Genomic DNA, 15,861 nt, shown 5'->3' with positions numbered 1-15,861 from the left:
TCCCTTGTGGTGCCTGAGAAGGGATAAATTAAACTGGAGTTTGAAGCTTGCTCCCTGTTGACTTTTGCAGGAATCAGGGAGCTGCACTGCTTCCCCTCTGGGGCTTTGGGTTGAAGGAGGTTTCCTGATGAGTTAAGCTCAAAAAGTAATTCACCACAAGAAGGCCCTTCAACTCTGAAGGACAACAGTCCCAGTCAGTATATGCAGCTTGAGCAGCATGCCTGGTGCTCTGGGTGAATGGCAGAGATCAGAAGGAGCCTCCAGTCTCCCCTCCAGTCCCCAGCCAAATAAAGAGGTAAAAAAATTAAATAAAATACAAGAGACAACCCACCCTCATATTCTGTTAATGCTTCAGTGCTGAATGGCAAAGCAGGAGGTAGATTTTAATTTAGCCCTAAGAGAAATAAAATGCCATTGTTTTACAAAAAAAAACCAACCCCCAACACTCATCACAACCATGGTTTCAGTCTTAGAGTTACAAGCTTTGAAAATAAGTAGTAATAATTGGAGGTGCATCATTTCATCAGGCACCTTGTGCCCATTTGAGGTCTGTGGACCACAGACTGTTGAGGTGGTACCTTGAGGCATTTTTCAGCCCCCTGTCTATGAGCACAAATGCAACATTCATAAAAAAATTATTGTTTTACATAACTGTGACTAGAAGAAGAGTCAAAGCCAGCAGATACCCCAAACTGAGCATGACCTTCTGCCATGTTGTCTAGTATGACCTGTTCTTGCTCATTTTTCACTCTTGTTTTCCTCCTGAACTTTTAATTAACATGTGCAGAAACTATAAAAAAGGCAGTCCAGTCTGAGCCCAACAGAAATCCACTTTGCAGCACAATTGCAGGGCTGAGCCAAGCAGAACAGAGATTGCTGTTAGCACAGAAGCTTGGGGAAGGTGTTTGGCCTTGACAAGAGGTTTATGTGGGAGAAGTGCACACCTATGACCTTGGGGAGAAGAGCAAGGAAAGACTGAAACCAGTCTGGGGACTTTAAAGAAGTCTGATCACTGCTGCCAGACCTAAGAATTCCAGCTCTTTATTTTATTTTTTTAAATTTAATTTCTGGAAGATTTTAAATCTTTACAATCTTACCTTCATTGCAAGAGCAATGAGAGCTCCTTCTGTGGGCTGTCCTATCACACTGTTCTTCCTAATAATGGCATTATTGACCACACAGCCAGCCTAGAGAAAGGGACATGGTTATTTTTTCATAACTAAATTGATAGCTTTTTCATTTCTTCAAATGAAACAATGAGATTGGAGAATGAAAGAGTCACATCGCAAAGATGTGCTGTTCCCCACAGCAGTACATCTTGAGAACAGCTCTCATGCTTTCTAAACCCTTTTAACCATAGGATACATCAATATTTTGGTAACATGTTACATTTTGGATAAATTAACATCCAGCAAAACATGGTATGTATACATGTCTAACCAGCCTAATGAATAATGAAAGTGAAAATTTAGTGTATCCTAATATTGCTTCTAATATGCAGTATAGTTAAAGTAAGAGCTGATCTCCATTTGAAATTCCAGCTCAGACCATTTCACTACCCAAACACTCCACTTTAGCCTTACAGTGGATTGTGCAAGATTTTATTTAATGCTAACAGGAAACCCAGAGACCACAACAGTACATAAATAGTGACTACATAGCTAGCTAAAGCCTAGAATCTGTCCACATTACAAACCCAAAGGTGGTAAAATTCATCAGTCTCTCCCGTGCCAGAATTGTATTTTTATCCAAAATGTCACTGACACTTCAAGCTGATGACTCTGATGTCTCTTTACATGTTTCATGATTTCCATCTTTCACCTCTAAGCTTCAAGTATTATTATATTACTCAGAGCCTTTCCAAGAGAATGCTCTACCAAGACAGTTACATTTTGAGTTACAGATGAGGCTTTTCTCCATGGTTGTGACCCAAACTGAATGTGAACAGGACAAGCTGGTTCATAATTTATACTTACCTCCACCAGTTTCCCCACTGAGACATTGGAAAATTCTTTAAGAATCTCCTTTGAGGGCAGCAGATACACATTTCCTTCTCCATTGTAGCCCACCCCACTGACCTGAGGGATGGAGAGATAGAAAGAGCAAATTCCCAGTGTCAGGCAGGACTGTGTACATTGAGGTGCCCTTGAGCACATTTTTTATGTGAAGTTTTGCTGGAATTATCCTTTCTAGCTCAAGGCAAGGCTGATAGGAAAACCTGCAGATAATTGAAGTATAATCTAAAATAGCTGTATAGGAACAAAAAGAATCAACTTGTCTTATGCAGGATTTGTTTGCCATGAGTTCAGAAATCTCTTGCAGCTCTGCCAGCAGACCCAGCCCTTTTCCAGCAGTGGGCTCACTGGTTTTGCCCTACTGATGGCTGGCCTGGCTCTCCACTGCCTTACGCTTGCCACGCCTGCATTTTTCACCCGCTTTGCACACAATTAAATAAACCAACCAGAAAGATCAAGCCACTCATGTAACAAATATTGCCACAGAAGATGGACCCGCAAGGTTCAGTGGCAGGTTCCAATATTTATAGTAATTGCAGAGAACAGAAGATTATGTCAATAAATATCTTTGGTTTTGATATCTGAGCAGCTTTTGTACACTCAGCCCCACCTCCACCTGCCTCCCTTTCCTTTACAGGAACCAGAAATGTGCAAGAAACTGCTTGTTTTGGGACTGACATCCCTAGTTTGTGCCTAATTGAACCAAATTGAACTCAGCCCTGCTGCACTTCTTTTGTGACCATCTCATCCATACCTCTGCCTGGAACCCATCTGAGGTCACCAGCCGAGTCACCGTCATCTCGTTGGCTGTCAGGGTGCCTGTCTTATCTGAGCAGATGACATTGCAGCAACCTGATGCAGGGAAGTTTTTAATCAGAACTACTAAGTAATGCAACTGAACAATGAGATTCAGAAGAGGGAGAACACGTTTCCCTGATACACCAGTGAGGAAAGGGAGAAAATAAGAAGAAATGGATGAGTTTCCCAGCAGGGTGTTGTAAGGAAAGGATCTGAGTGTACATCAGGGTGTCACGCTCATAATTTGGATGTGAGATGTGGTAGGAGACATCTGAAGAGGGACACAGTGTCTTAAGCATTGTATGGTGAGCAGTGAGAGAAGGCACTGATCTCCAGGGAGCTGATCCACAGTTTGAGCTGCTCTGTCACACACATCAGCTGTTACATTCTGAAAAGCGAGATCAAATTCCCACTCATACTTCCTCAGATGGGCCATTTAACCCTTGCTTCTCTAAGTCAGGAATAACAGCCCTTCCCTGCCTCACCACAGGACTATGAGAGTAAATGTATTAGAACTGTTACCACAAAATACTTCAGAACCACAGCTAAGAGCAGAAGCTGCTGCACTCATGCTCTGCTTTGTGACAATCCTGCTTCAGTGAAGCACATTTCCTCCAGGGCCCATTTACACCACAAGACAGCAAAGGAGTAAATTAGCAGAGTCACCACATTCAGGCAAGTTTCCACTCCCAAGAAGGGGAAAAAATTTTGAATGTAAAAAAAAATAAATAAAAATAATCAGACTCCAGCTCCTGTCTGAGTATCTTCCCTGGCTCTGGAAATGACCAGACTGCTGAGGCACAGGCCCCATGAGTGTGGTGACCATCAGGTAAAAGTTCAGAGAGAACAAGGAGATCAGGCTGCAATCCAATCAATTGCTGTTCTGAAGGATTAGCACAGAGCAAAGCTATCACCTCCAATATTTTGTTTTCTGTTATTGGCAATTAAAGAATCAGATAAAGAAGCAGGATTCTTTTCAGAAGTTTAACACACATGGCACAATGTATGAGGGCAGGTTTTGCTGTGCTCAGGCTGCCCTGCAGAGTGGCCAGACACCTGGCAGTTACACCTCTTTGGGTGCAGCCCTACCAGAACAAAATTCCTCAGAAGATAAGGCTGTTTCAGATGTCCTGGGTCAGGGCAGATACAATAAAATACGGGTGATAAGATTCCTTAACTGCAGAACAAACAAAGACAGTTCAAACAATGGCAGCATTTCCAAGGCAGACAGATTTTAGCTGAAGGATCTGGCTGAGCAGCAGGTATTTGTGACTGCATGGGCCAGGCTCAGTTAATGAGTTGTACTAGAAGCACACGTCTTCTCCTTCATATAAGTGCCATACTGACCAAGGTCAGAGCAACAAAGCCTGGAATAAAGTGACCTGGGAATAAGGGCCAGTTGAAGATAAGGGGAGGTAGAAGAATAATTTCCTTCCAGTTCATTCTGCCCTGTAGCTGTGAGGATGGGCTGGACACCATCTCAAGGTCCTCTCCAACCCTGTTTTTCATGACTCTTTGGTTACTAGGGAGATGGCCACACAGCCTGTGGAAGGACAAATGGTTTTGTTCATGCCTCCAGGCTCCACGTGGGTGGCTGCACAATTTTTTTAGCCAGAAACTGAAGGACAAGATGGACCCGCAGGACAATCCTACAGAACAGAGAGGAAGGAGAAACCAAGACTTTCAACCTGAGCAAGGCAGACGTGTCTGCAGAGGGGTTCTGCTCCCCATGGTTCTGTGCCATGGGTTGGGTGGCACCATTCCTAGCATGTTAATATCACTAAAATAAGGGAAAAGGGTGAGAAACACAGAGCAGAAGTGTATTTAAGCCTGAGGAGGTTGCTCTGGCCCCATAAGCATATTCCAAATTTATTTTTTTAATCAGACCAAGGCTCACTTGGCCAGCTCACTGCTGGTCAGCTCAGATTTTGAAGCCTGGCAGGTGACCAAGCTGCACGGCCCCTCTGCAGCCTTACCTAAGGTTTCTACTATGGGCAGCTTCTTCACAATCACCCTTTTCTTGGCCATCCGGAGGACACCCAGCACCAGCGTCACGGTGACCACGATGGGCAGGCCCTCTGGGATGGCAGCCACTGCCAGGCTGGGGACAGCAGAGAGAACACAGCCTCAATACAAGGGTTCAACTGCAAGTAGTGACCAAAACATGTGACAGGGACATTTCCTTGGGGTGAGTTTTCCTGCTTATATGTGGGTGTCAAAACGGGAGCCTGCCCTGCTCACCACTGGGATGCCTGGTACACTGTAAGTACAGAAGTAGGATATTTATCCAACCCTCCAACCTTTTACTGGATGATTTTGACGGACCAGTTACTTCTTTACATATCCAAAGGGCATTAATTTGTCTAACCAGGGATTTAGGGGTTGGATTTAATTTAATTTCTTGAGGATGGAAGCTGAATATTCCTTGGCCCCATGCCTCACATATAAACTGCTGACTCCAGGCCACTTGCAACCCCTTGTCTCCTCTCTTAAATGTGTGTACAAGATTAGGTGGGGCAGAATCAGCTTCCCAGATGTCCCTGTGCTGCACACACTGAATCAGAGAAGCATCAAAACCTGCAACACCTGAGATGCCAGAAAACCCTGACACAGCCTGTTTCTGTCCCTTAGTTAATCCTTGGGTAACTCTGAACACTTCTAGGTATGTGCAAAAAGGAATCAAAGAGGGCTTTCAAAACCACAGGCTGCTCTCCAAAACTCAAGCTTAACCACTTTTCTTTGCCACCACATCCATCAGGAGACAAAGGTGGACACTGAGCCCATTTGGCTTCTCCTCTTTGGTTTTGTTTTTATTTCCATGGATAACTTTTATTTTTAAGGATTGATCTTTATAGCCATGACAACACCAAGCAACAGACTGTAAGGGTACTACTAAAACCACATGGTTTATTATGTTTGACTATGAGGCTGTGCATGCTTTTTATGCTGCATAAAATGCACATTCCTATCTTCAGACGTAAACCCAGGAAGAGCAGCAAAGGCTAATATTTGCTGTTGCTACACTCCCACTAAATTCATAGTACAGACAGGAAAGGACATTCATAGCAGGATGAGGTGGAAAAGCCAATGAAAAATTTAAAAATACTAACTCTCACAATTAAATAAACCCTCAAACTTGCTTTTTTTTTTTTTTCCCTGCTAAACTCTGCTGTAAAGTTCACATTAATATCACCAGTGCAAGATCAATACATATTTACTTAGTTCTTACTCTAGTTCTCTTCTATGAAATGGCCATTATTTTTGAGCAGGGAATTTCCTGGGACATGTTTCATTAGAAATCAAGGAGAAAGATGCTCTCCAGTCCTCACCTAACTCCAATTGTGAACATGCTGAGGAGACGCTTCCCTTGTAACCAGCCAATGAGCATTATTAAACCTGGTGGGGGAAAGTAATTTGATTAAAAGCTTCAAGAAATTAATAAATCAATAACCTGCTTTAACTTTTGTTGGGGAACTCAGTATGCAATCAGGCCCCCCAACATCTCTCCTTCCAAGTTGTCTCTGCTTGAAGCCCTGAAGTCCAGGTGACCCACATCAACAAGGACTTTTGAAAAGACTGGCCCTGGATCACAGTGGGTTTCACAGCTGACCCTGCAAGTCTGATCATCGTGTTCAACTCACCGATGATGCCGAAGGAGAAGAGAGTGAGTTGCTTCCCCAGCCTGTCCATGCTTTTTTGGAGAGGTGTTTTGGGAGTCTGGAAACAGAGAACAGATGGTTTCCTTTGCTTGTTACATAGGACAAGAGGATGACACTCAGCCCAGAACTGCTAACCCACACAGCCCTGCTTATCATCACTGTGGCCCCTTCAGCTGCCTGACATCCCTAGAGCTTACCAACCCAAACCTCCAGGGGGGTCTGCAGCCATGGGCCAACCCCCAGGTCTCTGCCTCAGTGTACACAAGACAGGCACAAAGTGGGAGAAAAAAAGAACTATTATATTAATTTACAGCTGGGGAGCCAAGGCAGAGACAAAGGGATACATTAGAAAAGACCTTGGTGATTGAGTCCAAGACTGGATAATGTGTGAAAATCCTCTGGGATAGGAATAAAAAGTCTGGACCCCCATTCCTGTCCCAGAGACCTTCATACACATTACCTAGAAGTGACTACTTCTGCTTTGCTGTGATTTTTTGCATTAAGGCTCAAGAATTAACTAGTTTCTAGACCCTCATCTCATAGTGTTAGCCCAGAGTTCTGGCCCAAGGCATTTTGGCACACACAGAATTTAAATTTTATATACATAGGGGGTGGGGAGAAGAAACCATGATGTCTGGGTGAATACCAAGTTAGGCACAAGCTGAACATCACAAGTTTGGATTTAGAAACTGAATCCTGCCTACAACATCCTTTTTTTGGATACAGCACTTTGGTTTCCCTCAGTCACACAGGTGTTTTGTAGCAGAAACAGAAATTAACCCTGTGCATTAACTCTTGAAACCGCTTCTCCTCACAAACTTCCATCCAGAACATCCACCATTTCCAGAGACAGAGACTTTACCTCTTCAGCTTGCATCATTTTGAACACCTCTCCAAACTGTGAATTTTCACCTGTCCCAATAACTACACCCTGAAAAGAAGGAAAAAAAGGGAGGGGGAATTGAAAAAAAATAAATCTAGAGATTCCATGACTAATGTCAAGGAAAAGACTGAGGCTGACAGGACTTACTTTTCCCTTCCCGTATCGCACCAGGGTCCCCATGAAAACAACATTGCTCAGAGTGGTTATGTCTCCAGCTTCCAGTAAGACACTGTCAGTCTTGTTGCAAGGTTCAGCCTCTCCAGTAAAACTGGATTCATCCACCAGCAGATCTGTAACCTAATTAAAAAGGCACATTTCTGGCACTGTTAAGATGAGCAACTTCCAAGACAGGCTCTTGCACCTGTAGCTGTGTTTACCTCTATCAGCCTGAGGTCTGCAGGAACCCTGTCACCAACAGACAGGTATATGATATCCCCAGGCACCAGCTCCCGTGCTAGAAGATGCTGCAGTTTTCCTTCCCTCAGGCTAGAGCAGACAAATGGAAAAAGAAGAAAGGAAACCAGGCTGTGAAACCATTCCTTCTGCAGGCTTGGGAGTGTGACTGACAAGACAGCAAGAGCCCTGCCCTGAGGAGCTTCTAAAGTAATTAAGAACATAAAATCTTCTTAACAATGAGAGATGATTATGTTCAGTTTGGGCTCAGTTTTAGTTTATAAACAGATGGGCAGGTTATGGAAGACTTAATTTGAGAAATAAATGACTTCTAGACAGGAGTGACAAAATGGTGTTTTCCTTTGCCTCATGCTTTAAATAACAAAATGCAGATTCTTTAACCTAAAAAGTTTTCTATAGCTGGAATTACTCCTGGCATTTCACTATTGTATTAAAACTACAGCCTTTCAAGTTGCTAGATGCTTATGGTGTCTTATCATAAATAAAGAACAAAGAGAGGCATTTGTATGATTCAAACCTGGCTGAACTTTGGACCAGAATAAAGTCCCACACTACTTTGCAGTGCAAGGTCCCTCTGAGCCTCATGGCTTGTTTACATTGGCTGTGACAGAACTGATTTGCAAAGACATAAAAAGGAAAAGCATTCCCTGCACTGAACATCAAAGCAGTCGGGGCAGCAGTGTCTGATACAACTTACAACTGCTCCACGGGCACTGGTGTGCCCCATCTGCATGGAAACACCTGGTGTGCCCATGCCTGGCATCTGTGTACAGCAAGAGGCAGGCGTGGGAGAGGAAATCCAGCCCACATGCACCTCTGCTTCTAGCCCTTTTGTGCCAGCCAGCCAGGGACAAGGCTACCTTAAAGCCAAAATATGCAGGTGAGGTTTGTCCTGCGTGAGGAGTCAGTGACATGAATGAGGGACCCTTCTGCAAGGTGTGGAGAGGGATATTTCTGGGACTGTTTCTCACCAATTATCCAGTTCCTCTGGGTGCCTACTTTAACAGTCAGAGTTATTTCACCCCCCTTCCCTGTGCCTTGCAGCTGCACCCACACATGGTGCCACCCCTCCAGACACCAGCATGTGTGACCTACATGAAAACCTTGAATCACTGACTGGTTCTGCCCTTACACCCCAAACCCTGCTAAGACCCCCTGAACCAGGCACATCTCACCAGTTGCACTCAGGGGGCACCAGCTTGTTAAGTTCTTCCAGAGATTTTTCTGAGCGATACTCCTTTTAAATGAGAAAGAAGAAAGTCAAGTTACAGGAGCAGGCTGGCTAATGACAGCCCTGGCTGTGGAGCTGAGCTCCAGTTAACATACCTGGATGAAGGCCACGGTGACCACAATGAGCACTGCCTGCAAAGGAAGAGGCATTACAGGCCTGGGCACAGCAGCCTCAGCAAGCCAAAGGCTGGGTTGCAGGAGAGGTGCCACCTACCATGGTGATGCTCGCGGCGTCCTCGTACTCCTTGGTTATGACACTCACCAAGGCAGAAGCCAGCAACAGGAGGATGAGGGGATTTTTAAACTGGAAAAGGAAAAACACATTGCACTGTAAAATGAAATATGGAGCTGCTGAGGCTGAGCTGGCCTCCCAAAGGATTCCAGGTTTGCTGCAGGGTCCTTGCTCGTGACAGCAGCGTGGCCCTGCCCAGCCAGAGGGGGTGCAACACTTGTGGTGGGGCTGACACGGGGTCCTGTCCCTGCACAGGGGATGGGCAGGGACCAGCAGGACAGGGCTCACACCAGAAGACACAAGTTTCCTGTTTTCCTTTGCTTGCACAGACAAAACTCACCTTTGCAGACATACAGCACAGCTCCAAAAGCTCCTTGGAGACTTGATAGGTACAAACAAAAACTTCATTGTCTTTTTAGAATTTGACACCAGAAATCCTTTCCCCCCCTCCCCCTTTAACTAATCTACTAAACTCTGCACTGAGCCCAGGGCTGCAGGACACAGATCCTCACTTTTTGCACTTTTAAACACAGATTTTAAGGAACTTTCTCTTACTTGAGAAAGTTACCACTCTGTTCAGCTAATACGGAAATTGATGTAAGGGAATGAAGTCAGGCAAAGCCAAGGCTGCCTGTTGTAAGTAACTGATGGGTGACAATACATGGAAAGCCAAAGGTTTACATTTATTCCTTGCTGAAGCTGAAAGTTCCTTCACTTGTCTTTAGAAAGACTGAGGTGAAGGAGATGTTCTACAAAAGCAGAAGAGCTGGAAGAAGCCACCTCAGGTTTCTGCTGAGGGATGATGCTCAAGTGCACAGGCATGAATGGTGTGGGACAGTGAGCAGCTCTTCCAGAGAGACCAACAGGTTGCAGAAAGATCAGAGATGGATTGAACAGCTTGTCTGGTGTCCCCAAAGAAGAAATAACTTAAGAAAGAGTAGAAAAAAAAAAGCACCACCTCATTTTTTATGAAGAATAAAAAAATACTTGAAGAGATTGAATGATGATTACAAAGTGCCTGAAGAGTATTGATCACATAGGAAAAAAGGGATAACCCATGAAATAAAAGTAAAATCCTTCAAAGCAAGTAAAAGCCTCAGGATCCAGCTAAGCAAAAAGAAAATCAGTCTAATTGCTGGTTGAAAGTAAATAAAAAACAACCACTCTTCTTGTTTGGTTAAAAGCTCAAAGAGAGAGGTGCAGGATGCATTAAATGCTGATGAGAACTAGCTAATAAAGCAAGAGTCAAGGATAACTCAGCTGGGGAAAATCATGATAGTGAATACAACTTTCTGCCTGGGTTTTTGGGGGCAGATGGTTTGAAATCATGACACTTTACTGCACATGGCACCAGGTATGAATGTATCCATTACTGGTGAATTGCTAATAGAGACACTAACATTCATCTGAGCTCTACGACTGATTCTGCTTTTGCTGGAGCTTTAGTTCCTTCATTGAAATCAGAGTGGCTTTCAGCTACTGCTGGTTTTACTCAGACCTTTCATGATTTTATCACTCGCCTTAAAGGGAATAAACACACTCCGGAAATCAGGTCACTGATCTACAGCTTTGATTTGTGGGCTGAGTGGAGATAAAAAGGTTTATTTTTATTTTAAGACATTATCTTCACATTAAATGACCCCACATCTGAGTCTCACAATGGCTTTCCCAGGGGAACAGACAGTTTCTGTATCTGGGGCACATTCTGTTCCAAGGCTGAATCTGTGGAAGTAGAAACCCTCAGCATTTCAACACAGAGACAAGCTCAGGCCAGCCCAGCCAGGGGCTTTGGCCAGGAAATGAGAGTCTGTGCAGAAAATCCTTACCTGGTCCAGATACTTCTTCCATATTGGCTCTGTATTCTCCACTGAAAATTCATTCCAGCCATGTTTTAACCTGCGCTGTAGCACAGAAAACTCAGAGAGTCCAGTTTGTAAATCAACCTAGAAGGAAATTTTAAAAAAAGCCAAACAAATCAACAAACATGACATACTGTAGAGTAGGTATAGCAACTTTCTTAAGGTAAAGTTAAATTAAAGAACCTGTAATTAGGTTGGGAAAGATGTTAACGGTTCAGTTCCCCTCAAAAAAATACAGCTATCTACTGGTTTTCTTTTCATTTATTTAGTTTTGTTAAACAATAAAACTTCACCATCAACCATCACAGAAACCCATAAATTTAGCAAAAGTTAATTAAAAAAACCACACTTTTCACAGGAGAGAAACCATATAACAGATGACAAATTTGAAATCCAAGCTAATAAAGAACCAATTTCTGGTTTCACTGTACATTTAGAGAAAAATACAAAAATACCCTGACAAATTTCCAAGAGAACAAATGGAGAAGGAATAAAATTTATTTTGCCTGGATTTAAAAAAAATAGCAAGGTCAGACACCAAAAGACTGGTAAACACTGTAGCTTTCCCTGGTTGTAGGGACTCAGGCTTAATGAATTTCCATCTAGTAGATGACTCAGGCTGCACTGCTGTGTTCATATAGACCTGTAAACCCCCTTACGTTTAAAGCTTTTGCCAAGTCTTCTTTATGGCATTTGCAGGCTTCTTTTGGGGGCAGCACTGTCACCTCCTTCTCCTGCTCAATTACTTTCAGCTCACACTCCTCATGGGTCTGAGTAAACGAGATAAAGCAGTCATTAGGTGAGAGCACAGTTAATAAAAGCATTTCAGCATCCCTGCTTTTTCCCTTGATCCCATTCCTTCCCTCATCTTGCCAGCTGAAACACTTCCTAACTAAGTTAAAAAGTTTATTCCTATTTGTGTATCCTTGTACAAATTAATCAGTTTCCTATAATTCCGTTGACTCCCAGACACCACAAGACCAAAAGCCACCCATGCATCCGAGGTGGAAGGACTTGATAGGAAGAAAATACAGGACTGTCACATACAGAAACATACCTCACACTTGTGACTGTGCTGGTTTGATTAATGCAGCTCCTGCCAACTCCTCTGTGCTGCTGGGGCCACATGCAGGTAGCAAGGTACAGCCTTGCCTCAAAGGAGTTCAAATTTTAACTAAGGAGATAGAGGGTGAGAGGAGATTTGGGCATGAGGGTGACATGCCCACAGTCCCTCAGAACCAGTGGGGAAACCAGGGCCCAGCTCTATCACTAACATTTACCTTCAAAAAGGCAAACTAGCAAAGGGAAAGGATGTGGCTGGGCCACAGGCAGGCAGGACTGGCTGCAGATCCATAGGAACACTGCCAGCTCCCTACTCCTTACAGCCAGGGCTGTGGTGAAATGAACAGCTGTATTGGGATGAGGTAATTTGCATTGATTAGCTTACATCCCATAAGTGATTTCCCCTGGGCAAATGTGGCACAGCTTTTCCTATCAGATTAACAGCTCCAGCCATGCACAAGTTGAGAATGCATCAGTGGAGCTCTATGTCCTGCCTCCTCTGCAAAGTGCCACCAGCCCAGAGCCCCTTTGTCCCTAAATGCACCCCACCCCATGTCTGTTAGGCACTGGGCAGTGTCCTGAGCAAATCTCTTCATAAATTAACCTCCTATTGTGCATTTCTTTCTTTTCTGTGTATGTGGTAAACCAGACACAGGCTATCAACATCATTCATTTACATTTTTAACTTCTAACCTTTAGATGTAACTGAAGTGCAAGAGCACACAGTAAACAGTTAATAATAAATACTAGTTTATCTGTTGCTTGGCAAGCTCAGGAGCTATTGGAGGCTCTCAGAGGAAGCTGGGGGTGGCTGGGAGCCCAGCAGCAGCCTGCCCCAGCACACCTTGCAGCACGCTGGGCCCTGCCACCACATCCCTTGTCCCAAAACCATCCATCAGTCCCAAAACCATCCATCACTTGTTGCACCGAGCAGCCCATGAGGGAAGGAAGGAAGCATGGAGCTCCCTGCAGAGTACACAGCCCTCTCTGTATACTCTGGCAAATAGCCCAAGAGATCAGGTCTTGGGATTTCCCCCCACATGAGGATTTGCATATTTTTTACCCCGTGTTAGATAACTTGGCACCAGCTAATGCATTGTAAGCTGCTCAGAAGTGGGCCGGGTTATTTAGTCTCACAAGAAGCCCTTTAAAGCATTAAACAAAACCCCTCTTTTTGTATATTCTTCATCTTGACAATAATAATAATAAATAAATAAGTAAGAAAATAAATAAATCACACCATTCCCTCAAAAGCCCCTTGCATTGCTTGTTGTGGTGCCCATGGCTGGTGAAGGACCCAGATTCCAGGGGGGCAGGCAGCATGCAGAAACCAACCCAAAGCAAACCCCAGCCCTGTAAGCCAGGGGCTGCCCCACTGGGCTTCATGATCTCAGGCCCTGGCTGTCTCCCACCCACAGCCCTGGCTTCAGCTCCTCTCACACAGATGACCCACAGGGGGGTTTTCACTTTTGTCCTGGTTTGAGCCAGGATAAAGCCAATTTTTCTTTTTACTGATTTACACATAAGCACAGGTACCTGGGCTCGTGCATGTACACACACACAGACACACACACAAAGATACACACTTAGGAGATAAATCTTTGGATGTTCTTCACATTTCTGCAGGAAACACATGGGTCTTATAAGACATAAATCAGCACCACAAAAATTCCCTGTGATTCTGAACAGGCCACTGTAGAGAAAAGAGCTGGAACTGTATACAGCAGAGTCTAGACCCAGGCTGTGCCTGTGCTTTGATCTGGAATTTAACTGTTCTGCCCTCTCCAGATAACACCATCGCAGAGCCTGTGATCTGCCCATCACCTCATACCTCCCAGTGCTGGGGCTTTTCCTTCAACAATCCACAATCTGTGTATTTATCCTGGCTTAAGTCCCATCAGATCACCTGGATCCTTAAAAGCCCAGGACAACCCTATGACCAAAACACTTACGATCTGTAAGACTGAAAGTGCTCTGCAACTATATTCAAGTAAAGAAGCAAAATACCATCCTTAGAGGAAATGTGAGTCATTTACCCGCCTAAACCATAACCTGAGAAGATGTTCTTGATTTATCACATTCCTGCGGATATTTCACACTGCTGCCTACTTTCCACACCTGTAGCCAAAACACTAATCATTTCCCTGTCCTGTTATAAATATCTCACACTCTGCACAGACTAAAGCTAAAATTCAAGAAGAGTTTATATTTGGAAATAAGTATATATTATTATTTATTTTGGCACAACAACAGAAATGGTACTGCCAAAGGACAAGCCAGACTAATTACTGGTGGCCTCCTGCCTACCTATGATCAGGAATCACAGCTTCCCATCAAAGCAAGATTACACACACTTTCTGCAACCTCATCAAGATCTTCTTTTCCTGGAATTTTGAGCAGTGTGGAGCAGCATTGCACAACGCACTGCCTGGTGCATGGGATACAATTTCAGGCTTATTTTCTTCTCCTTGTAGCACCAAACAACCCCCACACTGGAAAGGCAAGATTCAGAAGAGGGCAGAGGATTAGCTGAAATGACATTTGAGAAAAGACTCAAGGTCATGGAAAAGAATATGGATATTTCCAAGTGTGTGGATGGTGCCTGTTGGGATGGGATTAAGGGCTAACCCCTCATGCTGAAGGAATTAGACAAATTTGGTTTATGTGTGAGGACACCCAACCAATCTGTCATGTTGGAGAAAGAAATAGGGCTTGAGCAATGAAATCTCTGTGCTGAGCAACGCGATAACAAAATGATCCCAAACTTGAAGGTTTTGGGGAAGAAAAAGCCAAGAACTGCAAACATGTCACCTAGCTCACCACTGGCCACTCTTTGGTCCTTCTGCACTGAGGAGAGGTAGTTAAAGCTGGGAGGGGGAAACCAGTGTTCATACATCAGCATTTTTCAAGAAAAGCAAGCCAAGTTTCAAAGTGGGCTCGTGAGGGCTGAGCTAAAGTCCTCCCTGACCACTGGTTATTGGTAATGACTGCAACAGCCCAGGGGGCACAGCCCATCCACCCACCGCTGGCACTGGTGGCTGGGGGAGGCTCCAGGGGCAGGGATAGCCTTGCTCTTAATACATCTTCTGCTGAGACAGCCCTTGTCTTTTGTGCAAGGCTCCAGGAGGCCTCACCCAGCGCCCACGGACTGCACAGCCATTGCTCTGCTACACGTTTTGTTAATTTTGAACCTCCTCAGTGCAGAGGCTGGGACTTTGGCCCCAGCTCTACGTCCTGGGAGTACTGCATAGAAACAAGTATCCCCATCTCACCTGGCTGCCTGGTAAACATCATTAATGCCGTCCCCTGTTGCACAGGGAGGGACCAGGCTCAGCAAGGAGAGCACAGCAGCAGCAATATCACGTTACAGGTGGGACAAAGCAGACAAAGCAGACCAAATTAACCCCAATTACACAAATGATTTCAGCAGGTCCAGGCTAGAGGCACAGGGAATCCTCACCTCCTCTCCCGGCTCGCCGCTTCCGAGGGGTTGATATTTCTGCACGAAGTGAAACAACGACCTTTTCTGCAAGAGTTTGGTGAAACCTCCTTCTACCATCTTCTCTGCACGGCGGCGGGAAGGGCCCCGGGGGCCACCGGGATGGTGCCACCGGCTGTGCTGGCTCGAATCACCTTGTGAGCACAGGGCTACAGTTACAGGCAGGGAGAGGCAGGTTGCAGGCAGGGAGAGGCAGCATTTCCCTGCCGC

At 44.7% G+C, this 15,861-nt stretch overlaps 1 protein-coding gene across 1 annotated transcript in view; it reads right to left on the bottom strand.

The window, feature by feature from the left end:
- The window catches only part of ATP2C2 (ATPase, Ca++ transporting, type 2C, member 2), a 23,686-nt gene extending 7,975 nt beyond the window's left edge, over window positions 1-15,711 (bottom strand). The window contains exons 1-15 of the mRNA XM_010006254.1: window positions 15,613-15,711; window positions 11,750-11,860; window positions 11,058-11,174; window positions 9,214-9,303; window positions 9,096-9,131; window positions 8,945-9,006; window positions 7,733-7,841; window positions 7,503-7,652; window positions 7,335-7,403; window positions 6,455-6,530; window positions 6,143-6,209; window positions 4,790-4,914; window positions 2,770-2,867; window positions 1,977-2,078; window positions 1,098-1,187 (exon numbers count right to left, since the gene is read on the bottom strand). Coding sequence (XP_010004556.1) covers window positions 1,098-1,187; window positions 1,977-2,078; window positions 2,770-2,867; window positions 4,790-4,914; window positions 6,143-6,209; window positions 6,455-6,530; window positions 7,335-7,403; window positions 7,503-7,652; window positions 7,733-7,841; window positions 8,945-9,006; window positions 9,096-9,131; window positions 9,214-9,303; window positions 11,058-11,174; window positions 11,750-11,860; window positions 15,613-15,711 — 1,401 coding nt within the window. The remainder of the gene's footprint in view (window positions 1-1,097; window positions 1,188-1,976; window positions 2,079-2,769; window positions 2,868-4,789; window positions 4,915-6,142; window positions 6,210-6,454; window positions 6,531-7,334; window positions 7,404-7,502; window positions 7,653-7,732; window positions 7,842-8,944; window positions 9,007-9,095; window positions 9,132-9,213; window positions 9,304-11,057; window positions 11,175-11,749; window positions 11,861-15,612) is intronic.
- Window positions 15,712-15,861: the final 150 nt, after the last annotated feature.

Source organism: Chaetura pelagica, unplaced genomic scaffold (genome assembly GCF_000747805.2).
Source record: "Chaetura pelagica isolate M959 unplaced genomic scaffold, ChaPel_1.0 scaffold139, whole genome shotgun sequence".
Classification (NCBI taxonomy): Eukaryota; Metazoa; Chordata; class Aves; order Apodiformes; family Apodidae; genus Chaetura; species Chaetura pelagica.
This window is presented reverse-complemented; position numbering and strand designations above follow the sequence as displayed.